At 40.9% G+C, this 19,007-nt stretch overlaps 2 protein-coding genes across 8 annotated transcripts in view; one reads left to right on the top strand and one right to left on the bottom strand.

The window, feature by feature from the left end:
- Window positions 1-14,080, bottom strand: part of LOC106958944 (probable E3 ubiquitin-protein ligase HERC1) — a 46,261-nt gene extending 32,181 nt beyond the window's left edge. For 4 of the 7 annotated variants that reach the window (XM_015051138.1, XM_015051132.1, XM_015051137.1 and 1 more), the window contains exons 1-19: window positions 13,900-14,079; window positions 9,524-10,529; window positions 7,157-7,252; window positions 6,858-7,040; window positions 6,269-6,481; window positions 6,004-6,102; window positions 5,792-5,888; window positions 5,569-5,712; window positions 5,243-5,370; window positions 4,845-4,989; window positions 4,594-4,765; window positions 4,327-4,461; window positions 3,400-3,565; window positions 2,474-2,599; window positions 1,913-2,137; window positions 1,564-1,716; window positions 842-974; window positions 507-710; window positions 186-407 (exon numbers count right to left, since the gene is read on the bottom strand). In XM_015051138.1, the coding sequence (XP_014906624.1) occupies window positions 186-407; window positions 507-710; window positions 842-974; window positions 1,564-1,716; window positions 1,913-2,137; window positions 2,474-2,599; window positions 3,400-3,565; window positions 4,327-4,461; window positions 4,594-4,765; window positions 4,845-4,989; window positions 5,243-5,370; window positions 5,569-5,712; window positions 5,792-5,888; window positions 6,004-6,102; window positions 6,269-6,481; window positions 6,858-7,040; window positions 7,157-7,252; window positions 9,524-10,498 (3,616 nt within the window). In that variant the 5' untranslated portion in view covers window positions 10,499-10,529; window positions 13,900-14,079. Of the gene's footprint in view, window positions 1-185; window positions 408-506; window positions 711-841; window positions 975-1,563; window positions 1,717-1,912; window positions 2,138-2,473; window positions 2,600-3,399; window positions 3,566-4,326; window positions 4,462-4,593; window positions 4,766-4,844; window positions 4,990-5,242; window positions 5,371-5,568; window positions 5,713-5,791; window positions 5,889-6,003; window positions 6,103-6,268; window positions 6,482-6,857; window positions 7,041-7,156; window positions 7,253-9,523; window positions 10,530-13,899 lie in introns of all 7 variants that reach the window. The other 3 variants (XM_015051136.1, XM_015051133.1, XM_015051135.1) reach the window with 2 other exon arrangements.
- A 2,038-nt stretch (window positions 14,081-16,118) lies between these two features.
- LOC106958942 (endothelial cell-specific molecule 1-like) lies at window positions 16,119-18,690 on the top strand. The gene is made up of 3 exons (XM_015051131.1): window positions 16,119-16,995; window positions 17,268-17,411; window positions 17,521-18,690. The coding sequence occupies exons 1-3, from the start codon at window positions 16,590-16,592 to the stop codon at window positions 17,598-17,600; spliced, it is 630 nt and encodes a 209-aa protein (XP_014906617.1). The 5' UTR covers window positions 16,119-16,589; the 3' UTR covers window positions 17,601-18,690.
- The last annotated feature ends 317 nt before the right edge of the window (window positions 18,691-19,007 follow it).

Here is a 19,007-nt window from a genome sequence, read left to right as displayed (position 1 = left end):
AAGCTGATTTGCAGAAAATTCTGTACTACCACTACTTCTTTATTTTCTAAGTTGAAGGATTTGTTGTTTAAACAAACAGATTGTAGGGACATTCATAGAAATAAAACAAATGATGAAACAACATGTGCTCTACGCAAATTATGCATTAAAAAAAAAACTGAAGAATAAGTTCAATAGTTTCCTACCAAGCTGTTCAAAGTCCATCTCCAGACCATTCCTGAGGAGGACGTTCGATAACCACGTCTCTGACATTTTCTCATGGAGGGAAGGCGGTGGGCCTTGCACCATACCGCCGAGGCACCGTCCAACGGCCAGCGCAACAGACCGCTCCAGGTCCAGTATCCAAACCCATCTGCACTCCTCCTCCTGTTGCTCCTTTCCAAGGTTTGGGCTTTCCTCGCTTTTTTCTACAAGATAACCCCTCTCTTTATTAAACTAGATATATATGCATCAACTGAAATGACAGAGAAACCTATAGACATGAAGTAAAGGGTCACTGAACTGACCAGAGGAAGCTTTCTGAGCCTCTACTCCCAGTTCTTGATCCTCCAGGAGGGACGTCTCAGGCAGCAGGCTGTTCAGATCATTCAGGTGCTCCAACAACGACATCAAATGGTTCAGTAGAGGCTGAACGGTGTCCAGTGGCAGCAGCAGCAAGGAGTACATCATCTGGCACAGCAAGCTGCCCGCGACCGAATTGTACAACACAACTGGGGCCAAAGGTGAGACAAAAGAGGATTAAAGTCATTTAGCACACGACACCTACTGTGAAAAGAGAAAGAGTTCTAACACCAAATCGAATAAGCTTCAACAACAAACTTGGTATTGCTATTATTCTTACTATGCAGCTTTTTAATTATCTGTTTGTCATGGGAGCTCTTTTTCAGCAGCTTAGTGGATCTCTTGAGAGTCTCCGTGGCGCAGGGAAGCAGCAGGTAAAGATGCTCACGCAGCAAGGTTACACTGCCGTCATCCTGCCAGCAGCAGAAAGAACCGCACTGTAATCCAAATGCAATAAACGGGTAACAAAAATAAAAACGACAATGCTTTATCAAAGACAACTGGGCAAAAAAAATAAATTATAAATGAGCATTTCTGGATGTTTATTCCAGTAACACTGGCCATTTGAAATGTGCACAAACTGAGCAATATGTGTTTAACTTCTGGCCATTAACTATAAACTCAAACTTGCAACCTACCAGGGAGGACTGATGATACAACTTCAGTAAGTTTTAAAACCAAGGATTAGATGCACAAGTTCGAATTTAATGTGGATCCCCAATGTGTTAAAATTTGACATAAAGGTTCAAATATGTACATGCAAGACAACTAACATTTGAGGTAAATGTTACAAAGTAGCGTTTTGACCACAAACGTTTGAGAGTGATTAACAAACCCTTACCATAATTCTATAAAATAAAATTGCATTTCGCACCTACAAAAGGTACAGTAACCCTTTAAATGGTCAAAGTTTGAAAATAATTTATATCCACTAAGCTTATGCAAACTTCTGGAACAGCAACTTTTTGTTGTTTTGACTGCCTGACTGATTTAGTTTCTTACCTCAGGACTGGACTGAATGTAGCAGTGGGCGAGCAGGTGTTTGTGAAGTCCTGACAGCAGCTGGTGGAACTGAGAAGGAGGATCATTTTGTCCCTCTCCACCTCCACACAGCTGTTTATCGCTGTTTTTCTCCAGTTCTCCAAACTGCTGCTCCTGTATGAACACACGTAGGCAGACGCGCGGCAAAACCAAGTGCCACATTACTGCACTTACGTTGCATTTTTCACAAAACTTATTTCAACTAAAAGATACGTAAAGAGTAGTGTCCCTTACTACATTACTGTAACTACCAGCACTACATTTCGTGATTTAAGTTCTACACACACACACGAGGTCCTTGAATTCGTACCGTATAGAAGCCGATGCTGAGCAGCAGCGTTCTCAGCAGGACCTCCGCCAGGTGCAGCGGGTCGTAGGCATCAACTGAGCTGGAGGAGGATGGAGGTCGGCCAGATGCAGCGGGCGTCAGCGGCGGTCCGAGGCCCGTCACCTCTCCGAAATTGCTGTAACCTAGCAGAGAAGCTACATGGCTCTGATCCTGAAGGCTGCTGAGGACCATGTCTAGCTGCAGCCGCTTTGAACAGACACAGGAAGGCATGTAGAGGAGCAATAGTTTTCACAGTTACATATTTTTGCATTGTTCTAGCACTCTTTCACACGTCCAGCCAAGCAACACTCCAAATTGATAAAGTGGTTAGAGATTCTCCAACTGTATCAAGCCAGATAGCAAAAAAAAAAAAATGATTGAAGAAGCTCAACCATTATTTTCCTCCATATCTCCAAAGATGACATAATAAAAATATGTCATGTTCATTTGTATTGAACCCTGTTTTCACGGATACCCCAAAATAACATTCTGACTATACACCCAATAAATAAATAAATGATTCATTATGATACTTATACATACCTGGCCTTTGGAGAGAATATTTAAACTCTGTGGGCCTTGGGGAAGGAGGGAGAGGAGCAGCTCAGTTCGTTCCCTGAGAGGAGGCAGCAGCAGGGAGGCACCAATGGACAGTGTGTTTAAAACTGCCTGTGTAGCGCCAGAAATACCCCAACAAGAAAAGACAAAACATCCAATATTATCATTAACTGCATGCAACAAAAACTGTAAATTTAAAAGCGCAGAAACCTCTCAGCAAAGATGCTGCACAAGCCGGAATCTGGCCTATGCAGGGTATTTGAAACGTGGCCTCTGATGTGGGATATTAGCAGGATATCATTTGGCTGTTGTAAGAAGTGAGGCACTACCACTAATAGATGCTTTAAGCTTATCAGAAACATTTGTAACCACTGTTTAATGGTCTGGCTCCTTCTAATGTTTAAAAAGAAACTAGGTATGGCCTCCATTGGAACTATAAACTATTGAAAGGCAGAGCTCGACCTTGGTGGGTGTTAGTGATTTTCACCCACATTGACTTTGGACTTTTGAAGGGGGAAAAGTGACCGGTGCATCTGATATCAGGATGTCAGGAAAATATGTCACTGCTGAAAATTAAAATTACAATATTGATGGGCATTAACTCACTTTTCTTTTTCTTTCCGTTACATATTACCTCTCCTCTCTGTGAGATTTAGTATGTCAGTCACAGTCACTACAACTATACATCTAGTAAGGGGCATTAAGGGCAGTTAGTTCATCCAACAGAGTAAACATGTTATTGATATGCAGTTTGAATCCATAACATAATCTCTTTGGCTACGGATGTCAAAGACGTGTTTTTTTTGGGTTCTTTTTGCAATGTTCTACTCACTGATATTGTAATGAAAATATTGGGCATCTCTAATCTATACTGAAAACTAAATATTAGAACAGAAATTCAGTTTATTTACTTGTTGTATGGACTCTGGTATGTTGGTGTCTATGAGCCTGAACAGCAGATTTCTCAAGGGCCTGCCCTGAGCACCGAGAACCATGGCTCCTGTGCCGCCCGCGTGAGCCAAGGACAAGTGGATGGACAGCAGCTTCATGCACAGCAGAAGGAAATGATGGTGATCCCTGAGGAGCAGAAACGGACAGCTTTAGAGGAGGGGATTAAAGGAGCAAGCGAGGAAATGTGACTGTCGACGTGCCCACGTGATGGAGGTGAAGAACTCTCCACATGCTCTACTTCAATCTCTTATGCTTCTCAAGATTCAAATTTCTGAGCTTTCAACTAATTTTATGGCATACCGGATATCTGAGTGGGTCAAATTTCAATCAAGAAATATATATTCCTGATGTTTGATTGTAATTCAGCAACACAGTAAAAGGGTTTTTTCACCTCACTTTTTTCAGGGCCTTACTTCGAACAAGTTTTAAAATGTATGCAACTTAGATTTGTACAGTCTGGTATAGATCATCTTACTGGTTCTGTGAAGCACAGTTTGTGATCTATTACAACTTTATTTTGTTTGTCAAAACTAAAAATTGTAATGCTTGAACAAGCTACGTTTTTTTTTTCTAGGGGCAAAAAATGAATGTGACTTGTATCAGTAAACTAAATAATAAAAAAAAAAACAGTTGTGGTGTGGCAAATTATTGAGAAAGGGTGTATCCAAATCTAAAAGAAAAAATAAACTTTATTTTTCAGAAATTCTGTTCTTTACATGGAAAAAAATTGTAATCAATTCTGGAAACCCATCAGTTTTTCTAAATGTGAAATGTTATGTCTCCCATATTTTATCCACCCTTGGATAAAATCAAATTACATACTTTTGGAGGCTTTATAAGCCTTGTATGCTTTGGTCACTGAACATAGCAACAAGTTAACCTCATACCTTTTAGACACAAATGGAGCCGGGGGTGTATCGTTACCGATGCCGTCACAGTACATTTCTAGGAAGTTGCGTAAGTAGGTGAAAGTGCTTTCCTCCAGGTCGACACAGAAGGGTCTGTGCCATGCCACTAGTTGCCTGGACAAAGAAACAAAGCCGTCTAAAAATCCCAGGGGAACAGAATCCACAACACTAAGGAAAGGAATTCAAACGGCAGACGCTATGAGTGGGTTTTCACGAAAGAGACACGTCCTTTCAGGCACCGTTTACCTGTCACTTGGAACTGCAGTCCATGCGAGACTGTGAGAGGTGCCGGCTGTTATCTGCTGAATCGAGATCCCCTCTAAGCCAAGCACCTTCCTCGGTTTAGTTATTGGTGTAGAGGTGTGGCCTTGCCCACACTGGCCCATCGTGTTGTTACCCCAAGCGTACACTTCGTTCTCTGGTGACAGGAGGACGCGTTTCGGACGTCGTTATTGCGTAGAAATCATTTAGTAAGGAGCAGCAAACTGGTTTCTCACCGTGAGACAAAGCCAGACAGTGGCTGTCACCGCAGGAGATGTCTATGATCTTGGTGATGCCCAGGTCTTCTATGAACCTGGGTCTTAATGAAGTTGTTTCGGAGGAGCCACAACCTAAACACGAGCCACAGCCCCAAGCAAACACCTAAAGGTGCAGCACAGGTAAAAGAAAAACAAAAAAAAACATACAAATGATGAAAAAAAAAAAAAGAAAATGCTTTTAATGTTTTCCGATGTGATGAGGTAACTGATTTAACAGTTCCAGATGAATTTCTGGGATTGGTCGGTATGTATTTATTATATTTCACTTTCACATTGGGGTATGCAGATTTCAGATTAACAAACCCCATCTAAACCTGATCGGGTCAATCGAAAGACGTAGGTCGGCCGAATCTTACTTGTCCTGCAGATGTGAGGGCCAGAGATGATTGGCTGCCTGCACACACTTTCCTGATGATAAATCCATGAAGGGCTTCAATGACCTTGGGGCGATACACACGATTCGTGTCTCCGTGGCCTAGTTTACCTGCAAACATGAGTCATACTTCACATTTTCACTGCGGCTCAAAATGCTCTCATCGTGAAAATGGAGACTGAAACTACGACACAGAAGTGCTGATGAGTTAATTCCGCAAAAATAATCAGCGTTTCTGATGTATATTTATGAATAAAAATTTTATTTCCAGGTGTTTTCAATCAAAATGTCTATAAAGTGACAACTTGCCATTGTCTCCACCGCCAAAGGACCACACCGTACGTCCATCCTGCGCCACGGCGATGGTGTGGGAACTGCCACATGTCACCTGTCCCACTCCACTGATATCCTTCACCAGTGTGGGCATGTTTCGATTCTGGCTGTCGCTGTGACCTGCACCAGACAAACCAGGGAATCAGAAATTCTTTGAAAACTTCATAATTGTTGAAAGATAGAGTGAATCTGAGTGTACCAAGTCTGCCAAAGTCCCCCTCTCCCCATGTGTAGAGCTCTCCATCATTGGTAACGGCGGCACTGTGTCTATAGCCAGCAGACACGCATACAACAACCTGCAGGAAAAAGCAGGACACGTCAAAAAACGTGCTGGAGCACGTTGAAATATGGACGCATAAATAAAACCAGACACAAACAAGAAGTGTAATTTCTGCTTTTCTGCAGACTCACTTTTCCCGACAGCGGTCCTTGTATGATTTTGGGGTATTTCTGTGTAGCGCTGTTGCCATGACCAAGTTTTCCATATTCACCATCACCCCAGCTGAACACCTGAAATAAATTTTGTGTTTATAAATTTAATCTAATATTTAAAAAAAAATGCACGAGCCACTAAGTGCAAACATACGTGTAGTAACGTAATGCCAGTTGACAACTTCAAAAACAACAATGCTCGTCTTAAATATGCCCAATATTTCATTCAAAGGGCTCTTTCTACCTCTCCCTCAACAGTGATGGCCAGAGTGTGTCCGTCCGAGCCCTTGGAGGATGACACTTTCTTCATGTTCCTGTGAGGCTCCAGCACCAGTTTCTTGGGCATGGACTGATTGTTGGAGTCCCCCAAACCCAGGCGGCCGTAGCTGCCTTTTCCACAGGCTTTCACCGAACCATCAGCAGACACGGAGAAGGTGCAGTACTGGCCTGCCTCGATCTGGAAGGAGCCCACAGTAGGCATTATACAATAGAATGTCCACCTTTAAAACTTGGCGTAACGTCTTTTTCTTTACTTAGGTCACCGGTGCTGCACAAATTAGTGAACTAATGCTTGCTTTGGCATTAGAGGTTATGTAATACTAATCGACCAAAACTAAAATGACAAAAACGACAAAAAGTAACCAGCACATATTTGAAATATGATGCATGCCACAATTCGGATAGGACAAAAAAAATTTGGAAACGGTTGGTGTAGAACATCATGCAAGAAAATTAAGTGAAAAACCCTTATAGACTCATGACATCCTTTTCATAACAGAAAAGAGAAAGTCCAATTATTTGCATTCGTCGCACATGTTTTTGTTCAAACCCACCATCTGAGCATCACTGAAGCCCTGCGTCACTTTTGGCAGGAGGATTTTCTCCAGCGTCCCCTCCGCCAGCTGATGGCTGCTGTTGCTGCCCCAAACGTAAACCATCACCGCGTCGCTCTCTGCGCCGGGAGCAGCCGTGTCTGTGCTGCAGGAGCACAGGCAGTTCGATGCCAGGTTGCATATCTGCGAAAGTGCAACAAGGTACAGTTAAAGTTTAGGTATGTTAACGGAACAACTTTGTCTTCTTCTTATTATTATTAGTGTTGTGTCATATTATAGGAATCCATGCTGTGTTTTACCTCCTCAAACAAGTAGAGAGCCGCCTGGGAGAGTCGACAAAGTCCATCTGCATCCTTTGTTAGCACCTGAGTGTTGATGGGATCCCCACGGAAACCCTGTAAAAGTGGTTTATTTTCCACATTTCAATACAAGGAGGTTTTTGAAAACACTGCACTGTGTGTTCATGAAAACGGAATCCAGATCATTTTTAAATCTCTGCTTTTCAGCCAAGCTGTTTGATAAATACAATGGATAAAAATAACAAATTATCAAAAAGATTATTCTGCTGCGTACATCGCCTTATCGCATCACCTGGACACAGCAGTTTAAAGAACCTGCTGGCAACAGCTGTCTCTGGTTATCATTTGTACAAAACTGCTGCAAAGCTGATTAGGATGATTCAATATGAGTAACTGTGGGGGACAGGAAGACTGGCTTAGTATTAATCCTTATTTGCACACTAATGCATCGCTCCACACTTAAACAGAGAACCTTATTTTATATGGCGGCGTGGAGAAGAGTCAGACCAAAATGATTTGAGCAGAACAACTACCTATTAAATACTATTTTGTAAATAAAGTAAATACTTTTACTGTTTTAAATGGATTACAACATTAGAAATTGTGGTTTATTGCATTTTAGTATCTGGTAATTAATAAAAAAAAAAATACTTTAAAAATAAATTAAAAACAATGGTGAATTCTAAGCGTCTAGCTTATTAAAAACTATGACAACGGCCCAAGACCGAGGAAGCAGAACACCATAAGAGATGCATAATCAATCAAAACACAATTTTCGTCTCGTATCCACGTGTGCAGCATCCCAATAGCAAAGGACTGCCTGAATGTAACATTTAGACGGATTTATTTTAAATGTCATTCATGCAAATTATACAAGCCAATAATACATTTGGCCCTGTGTGTGGACTTTCCCTGCCCTAGATGCCCACACTGGATGTATATTTATAGTGGTTGAGACGCTGCAGCTCAGCTCAAGAGTGGTGGGAACAAAATGTGATGAAGGGAAACAAAACGAGTTCAGAAAAATACGAGTTATTGATACAGTCATCATAAAACTCTTCAAAAGATTCACAATTATATCCATTCTGTTGCCCTTAAATGTAAAGTAACATCTAATTTTCAGTATCATGCTTTTCACACATTCCTACGTCATTCACTGTAACAAAGATATTAAACTGGCAATAGTATGCATGATAGCATTTCCGTATTGTAGTAATAAAGCTGCCTTTTGCTGCTATACATTCTTTTCCTTTTTTATTACATTAAATGGCCACTGTCACCACTAATATACTCTAGAAAAAAAAAAAAAAAAAAAATTTGGGGCAGTATGACACCAAGGTGAAGCTGAAAAGAGGCAAAGTTAGCTTCTAGTATCAGGAACATCTGAGCTGATTTCATGCTCTGGAAATGTTACACTTATATGTGCAATATATTATGGGATGTCAGCACAGACATATCTAACATTAGCTAAGAGGTTCTCTTATAAATCCCACAGTCTCTAATGTACTGTACATTAAGGAGAGCAAAAGGAAAACAGAAGACTGCCGTAAAATGTATAACTCTATTACTCTGCCGCTGGCAGCTGTGATAAAGATGTGTCAGAAGCTTTTTTTTTTTTTTTTTTTTTTAAACAAAAAAAAATTAATCTGTGAGCTTTGGTCAAATGAGAGTGAATTGTATCTTTTTTATGTTTTGAGGCACTAGTGGTCTTTACAGGAAGAAGGGCAGAGAGAGACAGGGAAAACATGCAGTAAATGTTTCAGGTTGGGAGTCGAACCCAAGACAAATGTGGTGAGGAGAGTTTTACAACAAACACTGTTGGTTTAGATAAAAAATTAAAAAAAATACCAGATGAATATGTGTTCTCATGTCCACTGTTAAGTGTGCTAGAGGATCCATAGTGCTATGGGCTTGTGCCCAAACTATGTGTGTCTACATGACATCATGAGGATTTCAACTAAAAATCTGGAAACATAATCTGGATAGTCAATGGGTTTGCCAGCAGCATAACGATGCAAAATTAATAGTCAAATACACAGAAACAGTTCACCAGACACAAAACCAATCTAACTTCATGGCCGTCCCCTGCCCAGCCTGTAGACCCAAGTCCTACAGAAACATTTTATGGGGAGCGGAAAAGAAAAATGGATGAAGAAAGAGTAAGGACTATTTAGAGAGATTGCGCAAATAATAATGATCAAACATCGCTCTCTCTCTACGTTCCCATCCAGTGAAAAGTTAATGTCATGTTGACAAAAGATGTTGTGGAGGTCCTGCTAATGCATAAAGGCTGATTTCACATTTTAATTGTAAAAAAAAAAAAAAAAGAAAAAAGAAAATGTAACTGGTTAAGAAGAACTGACTTACCGAATATTGCCTCATCTGAAGAAGAGTTTGCTGAATAAGTTCAAAGCCCACGCCAGGTGATTGCTGAAAGCTCAGTGAGGAGGAGGAGGAAGACAGGGCCGCGGTGGAGGAGGGCATGGAGGCTGCCAAAGCTACCTCCACCCACTCCAGCAGGAATTTCAGGGAGCCTCTCTGCATGCCCAGGCCAAGCAGCAGCTCCAGGGCCAGCCTCCGGCCAGTCGGGTCCGCCCCGCTGCTCCCGCTGCTCACCGACGTCTTCTTCAGAAAGTCAGCCACTTGTCCAAGGCAGTCCAAGCCCACCGATGGGATCTTACTTTCGTTGGCCAGAGAAAGCGGTGGCAGCGAAGCCAGGACGGAGGACGCGGTGGCGAGCACGTCATTGCAAAGCACAGACTCCGGGTGCACAGAGGCCGCGTACCTCCAGTTCTGCTGCAGCAACGAGAAGAGCAGACTCAGACCCGTCCTTACACCCATTTCTATCAGAACATCCGTGCCAGACTTGATTTTGGAAACTCCCCCCGGCAGACGAGGTTCTGAGGCCAGCTCAATCGGCCCGCTCTCCGCCCCGCTGTCCGTGGACTGCGAGGGCAGCTGCAGGCGAAACTTGTCATGATATTTGCTGTGAAGTGCGTAGTAGATCCTCTGCAGAACTACCAGTCTTTGGTGGAGGCCCAGGGTGTAGGAGGTTTGCGTCAGCATGCGGTGAGCCAGCCATCGCTGGCTGTGAAGCAGGGACGAGAGGTACTCGTCTTTCTCGGCTGATGTGTTGGATTCGCACTCAAAGTCGGGGAGTCTCGGGCTGGCCAGTTCTTGGACAGGCTGAGCCAGAGTCACCACTTCCTTGTTGTAAAGGAGCTTATTGTAGAGCCCGGCCACCCCGTGCCTCCTGGCCGTCTGCACGCTGTCTTCTGCGGCCCAGGAACTGTTGAAATGCTCCTGCCACTTCAGCAACACATGAGTTTGACAAGGCACCATCTTTGTACATTATCTAAACTGTATGTCACTCCTGAAAAACAGAAGGAGTAGAAGAGTTACAATGGATGCAATTCTGTTTTGACACCTACAGTTCCCTTCTTACACCCTCGTCACTTTACAGGCAACATTTCTTACTAATTGGCCACTTTATTATGTTGTTCTCTCCCAATTAAATTCAGCGTGAAGGTGAAAAGCTTTGTCTTTGGTGCTGGCACCTTTTCACACAGCAGTCTACATCCAGGTTAATGAGACAAGCCCAGTGGGTATCAGTGAAATAGGTCAGCCTCCTCTTAATGAGGAGACTTACAAGGCACAAAGGGAAGTAGAATAGCAAGACTTTCTTTGCCACAAAGTCATTGATTAATGATTTTTTTTTGTTGTTGTTCTGAGCACCAAAGTTAATAATCCAAGCCAGAAGTTAAAATATATATATACTTTGTTGATAGATATTTAATTCCTGGGTTGATTTTATTACTAAATTTACTTGATTAATGACATTAGATGATTAAAAAAAAAGTAAATGTTTTAGAATATAGGTTTTGTGAGAGGTGGGTGTGTGGGGAAGGAGGGGATTTACTAGCAAATAAAGTTGGAAACATGTTTGGGTATTCAGTTCAGTTTTTCAGTTTGAACGCTAATTTAGGACCAAAAATCTGGGTATGTTTAAAAAAATATTTAAAACAAAGTTGAGGTGAATAACCAAGGTTTGATCCAGATTATAATCTGATCTAGAATTTTCTTTAAAGTAACTATGAAACTATAGATTATCTGACTGCTCTTTATTGTCATTTTTGTTAAAGTTACAGTCCCTTTGTTTACATATACAATGCCATAATGATGAAGCAGTGTTGTCATTCAAAGTGATAGTGAGTGGGGGGCTCATCTACTTTCACATTGTACAGCATGAATCACACCCTCCCACTTCCAGTGCTCCTGCTGTCTCACAACAGCAAAAATAGACTTGAGTTTCACTTCAATAATTGTATTTCTAGTGCTGCTTGTTTAATATTTACTCCAGTACACAGAGACTGAATTATTTGATGTTGCCTAAACAAAAAAAAAAACAAAAAAACTGACTTGAATAAGTTATTATGATGCCAAAGTATAAATCCTGAAATTAAAATCTACAACAAAATATGAAATACGCTAAATCGTGAAATATTGTCAAGTGCGTTACTTTGATCACAGTCTGAAAATCTCATGTCTCTTGCCAGGCTAATGGCTTTGGGGGGGGGGGCTATACGGTTTCCACCCAGTCCAAAAATAACAACAAGCTTAGATATAGCAATAGACTCACCAGCGAGGCAACCAAAGCAAGGCACCAGAAATGTGAAGCAGCAGATATGGGGCTAATTACAATTTCCCCTTTTGTCTTTTTTTTTTTCTTCTCCCAAATAAAACATTTAGTTTCTCTTTTTTTTTTTCCGGAAAATGTCCTTTTCTGATTACTGACTATAATGACGTCTGGAAACAACACACTTTTCCAGGACCATTATGAATTCAGCTTCATACATCTTTTCAGCAAGAACAGCTTCCCTGTTTGAGCTGAAGAAAAACAACAAGAGAGCACGATGCCACAACCGTCATCTTCAATAAGCATGTTTTACAATTGGTTTCCCCACAAAAAACTATTTTAAAACATTTTCTGGTCTCATCTCCCCCCAGTGTCATTTCTTTGTTTCAACCATGGCTTTGTTCTTGTCCCTGTCCCATACAGGCTGTGGAATGCATGACTAATCACTGTGCTGTCAATTTGGTTTTTCACCTGCGTTCTGGGTGTCTGCAGCTCCTCTAGAGTTTTCAGTTTATGTGAGCGGCCATGTCTTTTTTTAGGTTTTTGCAGTTACACCCTTTTCAGTCCAGTTTCAGATGATGATGGGTAAAAACAATGAGATGTTCAAGGGTCTCCATAACTTTTTGTTTTTTAGGATTTGTTTGGTGTGGTTCGTTGGTCTTCACTAACAATCTTTAATAAAACTCTGAGAGCTTAACAGAAAAGCTATATTTATGCTAAGACTAAATTACGCAGGTGGGATCTATTTGTGATTCGGGCGACCTCTCAGGGAAGTCGGTTGCACTGAATTTTATTTCTAGGTATCAGAGTAAGGAGAAGTCAAAACCTAGTGCACGGCACAATTTTCCAGACTTTTCTTTGTATTGAATTTGAAGTGTCATTTACTGATTTTTCATAACTATGCACCACTTTGTGTTATCCTATCATGGGGAGAGAAATGTGAGATCTTGTGGAGGCTTATCTTAAATCTCTAGTGTAACCAAAAACCCTTAAAGACAGATCACTTCAAAACGGAATAACATCTCATTTCACTTCATTCATAGATTGCCAAATACTTCTGGCTTACTTAAATCGCCTAACCACCTACATTTGACACATAAAGGAAAATGCTAAGATCAGCTGGAAGAGGATGCTGACTTATCAGTTTAAACTGCTGTTTCCAGGACAACCAGACCCACAGCAGGTACACTCTGGCTGCCAGTCATTAGCCAGCTACAGATATTATCAAATCGTTTAGCCATTATTGCCACTGACTCATATTTGAAGGGTCGCTGGGAGAGTGGCGCTTATCACAGGTCGGGATGTGGAGAGGGGGGTGGGCATCCTGAACGGGTCACCAGGGAAAACACAAGACAAACAGCCACGGACGCACACTGATGACTAAAGGTAATTGGGGGGAAAACGTTGGATTGTGGGAGGAAGCCAAAGAACCTGGTGAGAACACACAAACTCATAGGGAGATCATGCATTAACCCTGGCCAGTATTTGATCTCAAGATCTTCTTGCTGCAGTGCAAACGTTCATAACCACTGCATAACCAGGCAGCTACATGTCAATAAATATTATTATTATTATTATTAAGTTTTTGAGGTACAGAGGACAACTGTATTCATAATGGCCAAATGAAAAGTTAATCAGAGTCGAGCACAAACGAGCAGAGCCTGGAGGATAATTTAATTATTGAAACATAACGACATTATCCTCCCGCGCTGCGGGTTTCAATCTTTCTGCCCATTTATCAGTGTTTTTTTGCCAAGATACCAGTCTTGACATCTCGCTTCCTGGCTCGGTGCCTGGCGGTTGCAGCAGCATAAACACTGAGCTGCTGGACGGGGATTTGAACAGCGGACGCCGCCGTGTCATTCAGCTGGTGTAACACTATTCTGCATCTGCGGTGACAGCTGAGCTAACGCTGCTGGCTGGCTGCACTGCAGTCGCTGCTAGTCCGCTTCACGTTAAAAAAAGACCGACAGACCGAGCCCCACCTCCGCTTGTTTTCTGACAGCTCCCAGCAAGAAACACCTCGCTGTGTAACAGCGAAGCTCGGTCTACGTCTGTTTTACCTGGCTGTGATAGAATGAAAGAGGGCCGCGGGCGTGTCAGTTACCTTGACGGCGAGCCTCCGAGGGTGTTTGCTTTGCGTTACCCGTCCCGTCCCAGTGAGGTCTCCCTCGGACGCAAATATCATGTCAGCCTTCCCCTGCGTTTCCCCGCTTCTTCTGCGGAGCATTATCCACTGATGCAAGGGGGCGGTGGGTTGCCACTTTAGCGCCACGGCGCGTCTCGGAGTGATGATGGCTCACACGTGTATTTGGTTGGTTTAAAATTGTATTTCCAACACTGACAAAAAAAAAACCCCAAAAGGACACAGTCCATTCACAGAGCAGGAACAAAACAAGTAATCTGCTGAAGTATATTCTTCTCATCCGACATCTGTTGATGTAGAAGAAATTATTTTGTATATGAAAGAGACCTTTTTGCATTTTCTTCTATTTAACATTTGGTAGCCACAAATCCACCTTTAACCTCAAAAAACTTTATAGACATTTGTGAGTGGGCTACCACATATCAATTTATTTGGTATTATTATATATAATTACAACAAAAACGTCAAGTAGGAAAAAAACCCTAATGAGTTTTTCCATGTCTATGAAAAACAACAATAATAACAATTATACAAATTATACTAATATTAATAATAATAATAATTGCAAACCTATTTTAAAAAATAAAGCAAATAGCTTGCAGCCGAATGATAAAACATCCCATTTTAAGGTACCCACCATTTTTAGCGTTGCATGGGTCTGGTGTATCTCCAGCAGTCAGTGGGCAGGAGGTGGAGTCCATCCTGGAGAGGACACCAGTTCATCACTGGGGCAACAGAGAGGCACACAGGACATACAACCATGCACACACACACCTAAGGGTAATCGATAGAGGTCTGGCTGTCCAAGAAAGTCCACCCAGAAAGCAGACTGCAACATGCTAAAAGAAAAATCCAGAAATCTTAACATGTCTTCAAGGCACCTATAAAAGCTGCTGTTAATGTTGGCATTAAAGACAACTGTTTGATCTCTAAGAAAAAACATGAAGGTCAGACTGAAGTTTTACCAGGGAAAAGTTAAACACCAGAACCTCCATTATAATATCCCGCAAATAGAGAGATTGAAATGTTTTGAAAACAAAGCTGAGGCCATGAATCACATAGGGCAATAATTTGATTATCAGCAAAAATCACAAGATAGCAGCTGATGACCATAGAAAGTAAACAACAACAACAACAACAAAAAAAGCAGAGCAAAACGAGAAAGAGAAGCTGTACCTTACCGTCTGTAAAATCCTCTGCATTGTCTACTCAGAGAGAAAAGTGGAGAATTTGGTCTAATTGTCATTGTCGTCATATCAACTTTATCACCATGGCGACCCAAAAAACGTTCTGGTATCTACAATGGTAGGGGCTAAATTCTGAGCGCCCCAAATAAGGCATTTAATTCAGTAATGCCAATTTGTAAATGTTTATTATTTTCTCCTTGCTGCCACACATGATTTGCTATTTAGCTTCACTGCTGAGGTCTATCAGAAGCATCACAGAAGAGAACTGATGAGAGTCTGTCAGAGAAATTTCACTGTTGAATGAGAGTTAGATGGTGGTAATGTTGTGAAAACAAGTCACAGGGTTTCCCCCAGTGTATTATAAGCCTGGCGGGCCACCAGGCTTTACTTGTGCCCCCCACCAGGCTAAGCATTGTTTATTTATTTATTTATTTATTTATTTATTTATTTATTTATTTATTTATTTATTAACAATTACCTTTTTTTAAGACTTTATAGTTGGAGTTTAGCAATTAATGTTCCAGTCTTCCATTAACACCTAATTATCAAGTGATAATTTCAAATTTCCTGTCAACTATAAGCATTTTTTTTAACTCAAAAACACAGCGAACCGCTGCACCCAAGCACCGGGTTTAGCAGGTTTTCTGGGGGAAACTCTGAATTTTTATCACATTTAGGCACACACTATTAAGGGAAATACAATTTTTAAAAATATGTTTGTTGATCATTTTTAGATTCCCCCCCCTTCACATCACTGAGAGCTGCACCCCATTGTATGGACAGGCTGTTACTACTTTGACGCATGGAGGAGATATTGTCATGGTTCATTCAAAAAAAAAAAAAGAAAAAAAAAAGAATATTTTATTGATCCCAAAGGGAAATTAAATGTCGTTGTAATTCATGTTAATTAAAATCCTTAAAAGAGTTCTTGTAGATAGTGATGGCTCTTGGCTGGAAGGTGTGTAGCTGTAATTAAATAATTTTTGTTTTCCAGAGATTAAAAAAAAAAAAAAAAAGATGACTGACTACGGTGAATATTCACTGCAAACAGTGAATACTTAATGGGTACCCTAACTGCTTGTTGTTCACACAATTTCTTTAAAATCTAAATATAGCCCTCATGTCCTATGCTTGCCATCAGTTATTTATAAGAAACTTGTGTGGATATAGGGGAACAACTCCACATCCTCTTAGGTCCTCATGCTGCCATCTGACGCTGAGGTGTTCCGTCACTGAGACAAAAACAAACCAAAGATAACTCATGACATCAGGTCCTGCCAACTTCAGTTCCTGGATGGAGGTTCCCAGTTGATCCCACTTCCAAGCCGGATTTCTAAAAAAAGGCTTCTGGGGAAAAAAAAGAAAAAAAAAAAAAAAAAAGAAAAAAAGAAAAAGAAACACCGGAATGAGGAAATTGGCCATCGGCAAAACAAAGTTGTTCATTGCTGATAACCGTACAACCTGATGAACCGCGGGGTCAGTCAACCCGAGTCCTTCAGACGAGATCCGCAGCTCCTCTCGCACCTTCTCCACATGCTCTTTCCAGCCACCCCGCATCCAGCGATGTCCCTCCTGCTCCTCACGGTGCTCTCCTCACTCATGCTGCATGATGTTGAGGCGTGGAGCGCCGGCGTGAAGTATGCGGTGAACTGCCCGGACAGATGCAGCGTGGACCGCTGCGGCGACGCGCAGCGCTGTACGCGGACCGTCCTGGACGACTGCGGCTGCTGCCAGGTCTGCGCGGCCGGCAGAAACGAGCACTGTTACCGCACGGTGTCGGGGATGCACGGCGTCAAGTGCGGACCGGGGCTGTTCTGCGAGTTCTACAAGGATGAGGACGATTATGGAGACGAATACGGGATTTGCAAAGGTGTGACCTGAAATCTTAGTCGTTTTTTTTTTTTTTTTTGAGTACTGCATCTTATGCTCAAATCCTGATCCTATTATCAACCTTTCCTTTTAGCGCTCTGGTCAGCAATTTATCCACAATCTTATAGTCTATAAATAAGCCATATCTCCAGACCTAATTTGATTATTCATAGTAAAATGTTGCATTTATATGCACTATCGTTTCTCCACTCAAATATATTTTATTTAATTTGGGCTTTTGTGACAAAACCAGTGTTTTCCTTTGCTTTGCAGACTGCCCATATGGGACCTATGGGGTTGAGTGCCGCAAGACCTGCAGCTGCAAAGGAGGCATTTGTGACAGGGAAACTGGAGCTTGTCTTACCCTCACATTCTTTGCCAAAATTGCCAGCAAGCTCAAAACTGGATCACAAACAGGTGAGTCTGTGCTTTCCGACAAATTGCTCTCATATTACATTGTATCACATTAGAGCTCAGTATGTGAAAAGAGGAGAGAAAAAATGAACTCCTTCACTTGTTTTCTCAGGGTCTGAAGTGGGATCAGGACAAGTGGTTGCACAGAGCACAGACAGATCCACGGCTCCAAAAAGACTGAACCCTCGCTGACAAAAAGAGAAACAGCCCTCCAAATGTTCAGTCCACATGTAGCATTAATTTATAAATAAACCAAAATGTATGTTTTAACTAAAAACTTTTTGACCAGCATTTGAAAGCTTGTTTGATTTTTTTCTCCATCTTTTATATACATACGCAGTGTTATCTCTGCTCTTTAATTATTACTTTTCTTTTTCTTTTCCTTTTTCTGTTATGAAGTTTGATAAAGCCTGTTGTAATATTAAATTCAATCAAAATGCAAAATGCACATTACAGTTCCTTATATTGCATACTGGCTTGAAGTCGTCAGAATGAGTATAAAACATTTACGAAGCCAAATTTTATGACACCAATAAAATGTACAGAATTGTTAAAGCAGATTGCTATACTATAACTAACAACTTGATAGTGGAAATGTCCCAAAATTTCCAGGATTACTAGGTTTCCATGTTGCAGATGTAACATTTAGGTCAAAAACAATATGCCTTCAAATCAGAAAGGCTAAACGTGACCTTAGATGAAGCATAAAGTCCATCAAAGCAAAATTGTTAGAAATTTTTACAGGATTTTTACAGGACTTATCTTGTAGAATTAAAACTCTCTTCAGAGATTTAAATCAAAAAGAGAAAAATACATTCTAAATGCTGACATTATGTTGTTCATTTTTTCCTATCACTATTTTAATAACTTCTTAAATGTTGATACATACTGACAACATTTCTTTGTCTGGCAATGTACAGGATGTGTTAAAGCAAATCATTGGTCAGAAGCAGGTGAAATAAGTGCTGCTTCATCCTACAACGTTTTGGTTTCTTTTGGCTTATAACTGATCTTGATGATTTGGTTGTTTCTTTTTGTCACATTCAGCAAATGACTGAAATAAATATAAATGAAGGAATGTTTGATTCCTATTGGCCTTTGTGTTTTCTGGTGATCTTCTGCATTGTATATTGTTTCTGATTAAATGTAACTTACAGCAATATTTTTTGTTCATTTAACACTTATTTCCATGATTATCCAGTTTTTATTGAAAAAAAAAAACATCATATGTAGCTCTCTGTCCTTGTTTGAACTTACTCTACAATAAAAAACTTATAACTGACTTGTCACTTGAAGTCTTACGTCTTATATTTTCCCAGAGCTTCTGGAGTTTGCTGGTTTGCAAGTACCTCACATCCATGAAAACTTTTAGTCAAACATTTTCAAACATTCTTTTAGTATTTCTGAGATTTCCTGTGCCAAACTTTAGTTTTGAACTCAGATATAGTTGAACAAATGTCACGGGAAAATAATATCTCTGCAGAGAAACTCTAAAGATCTGCTTCATAGGCAAATAAATAATAGAAGCTTTGGATCTTAACAAGCTGTGCAAAAAAGATGGCAAAGAAGTGTGCACCCTGAGGAAGAAGAATTTTTTTT

The sequence above is a fragment of the Poecilia latipinna genome, unplaced genomic scaffold (genome assembly GCF_001443285.1).
Source record: "Poecilia latipinna isolate Pla-1442-1.1 unplaced genomic scaffold, P_latipinna-1.0 Scaffold1032, whole genome shotgun sequence".
NCBI lineage: Eukaryota > Metazoa > Chordata > Actinopteri > Cyprinodontiformes > Poeciliidae > Poecilia > Poecilia latipinna.
Note: the sequence above shows the minus strand (reverse complement) of the source record. Positions and strands in the feature narration are given on the sequence as shown.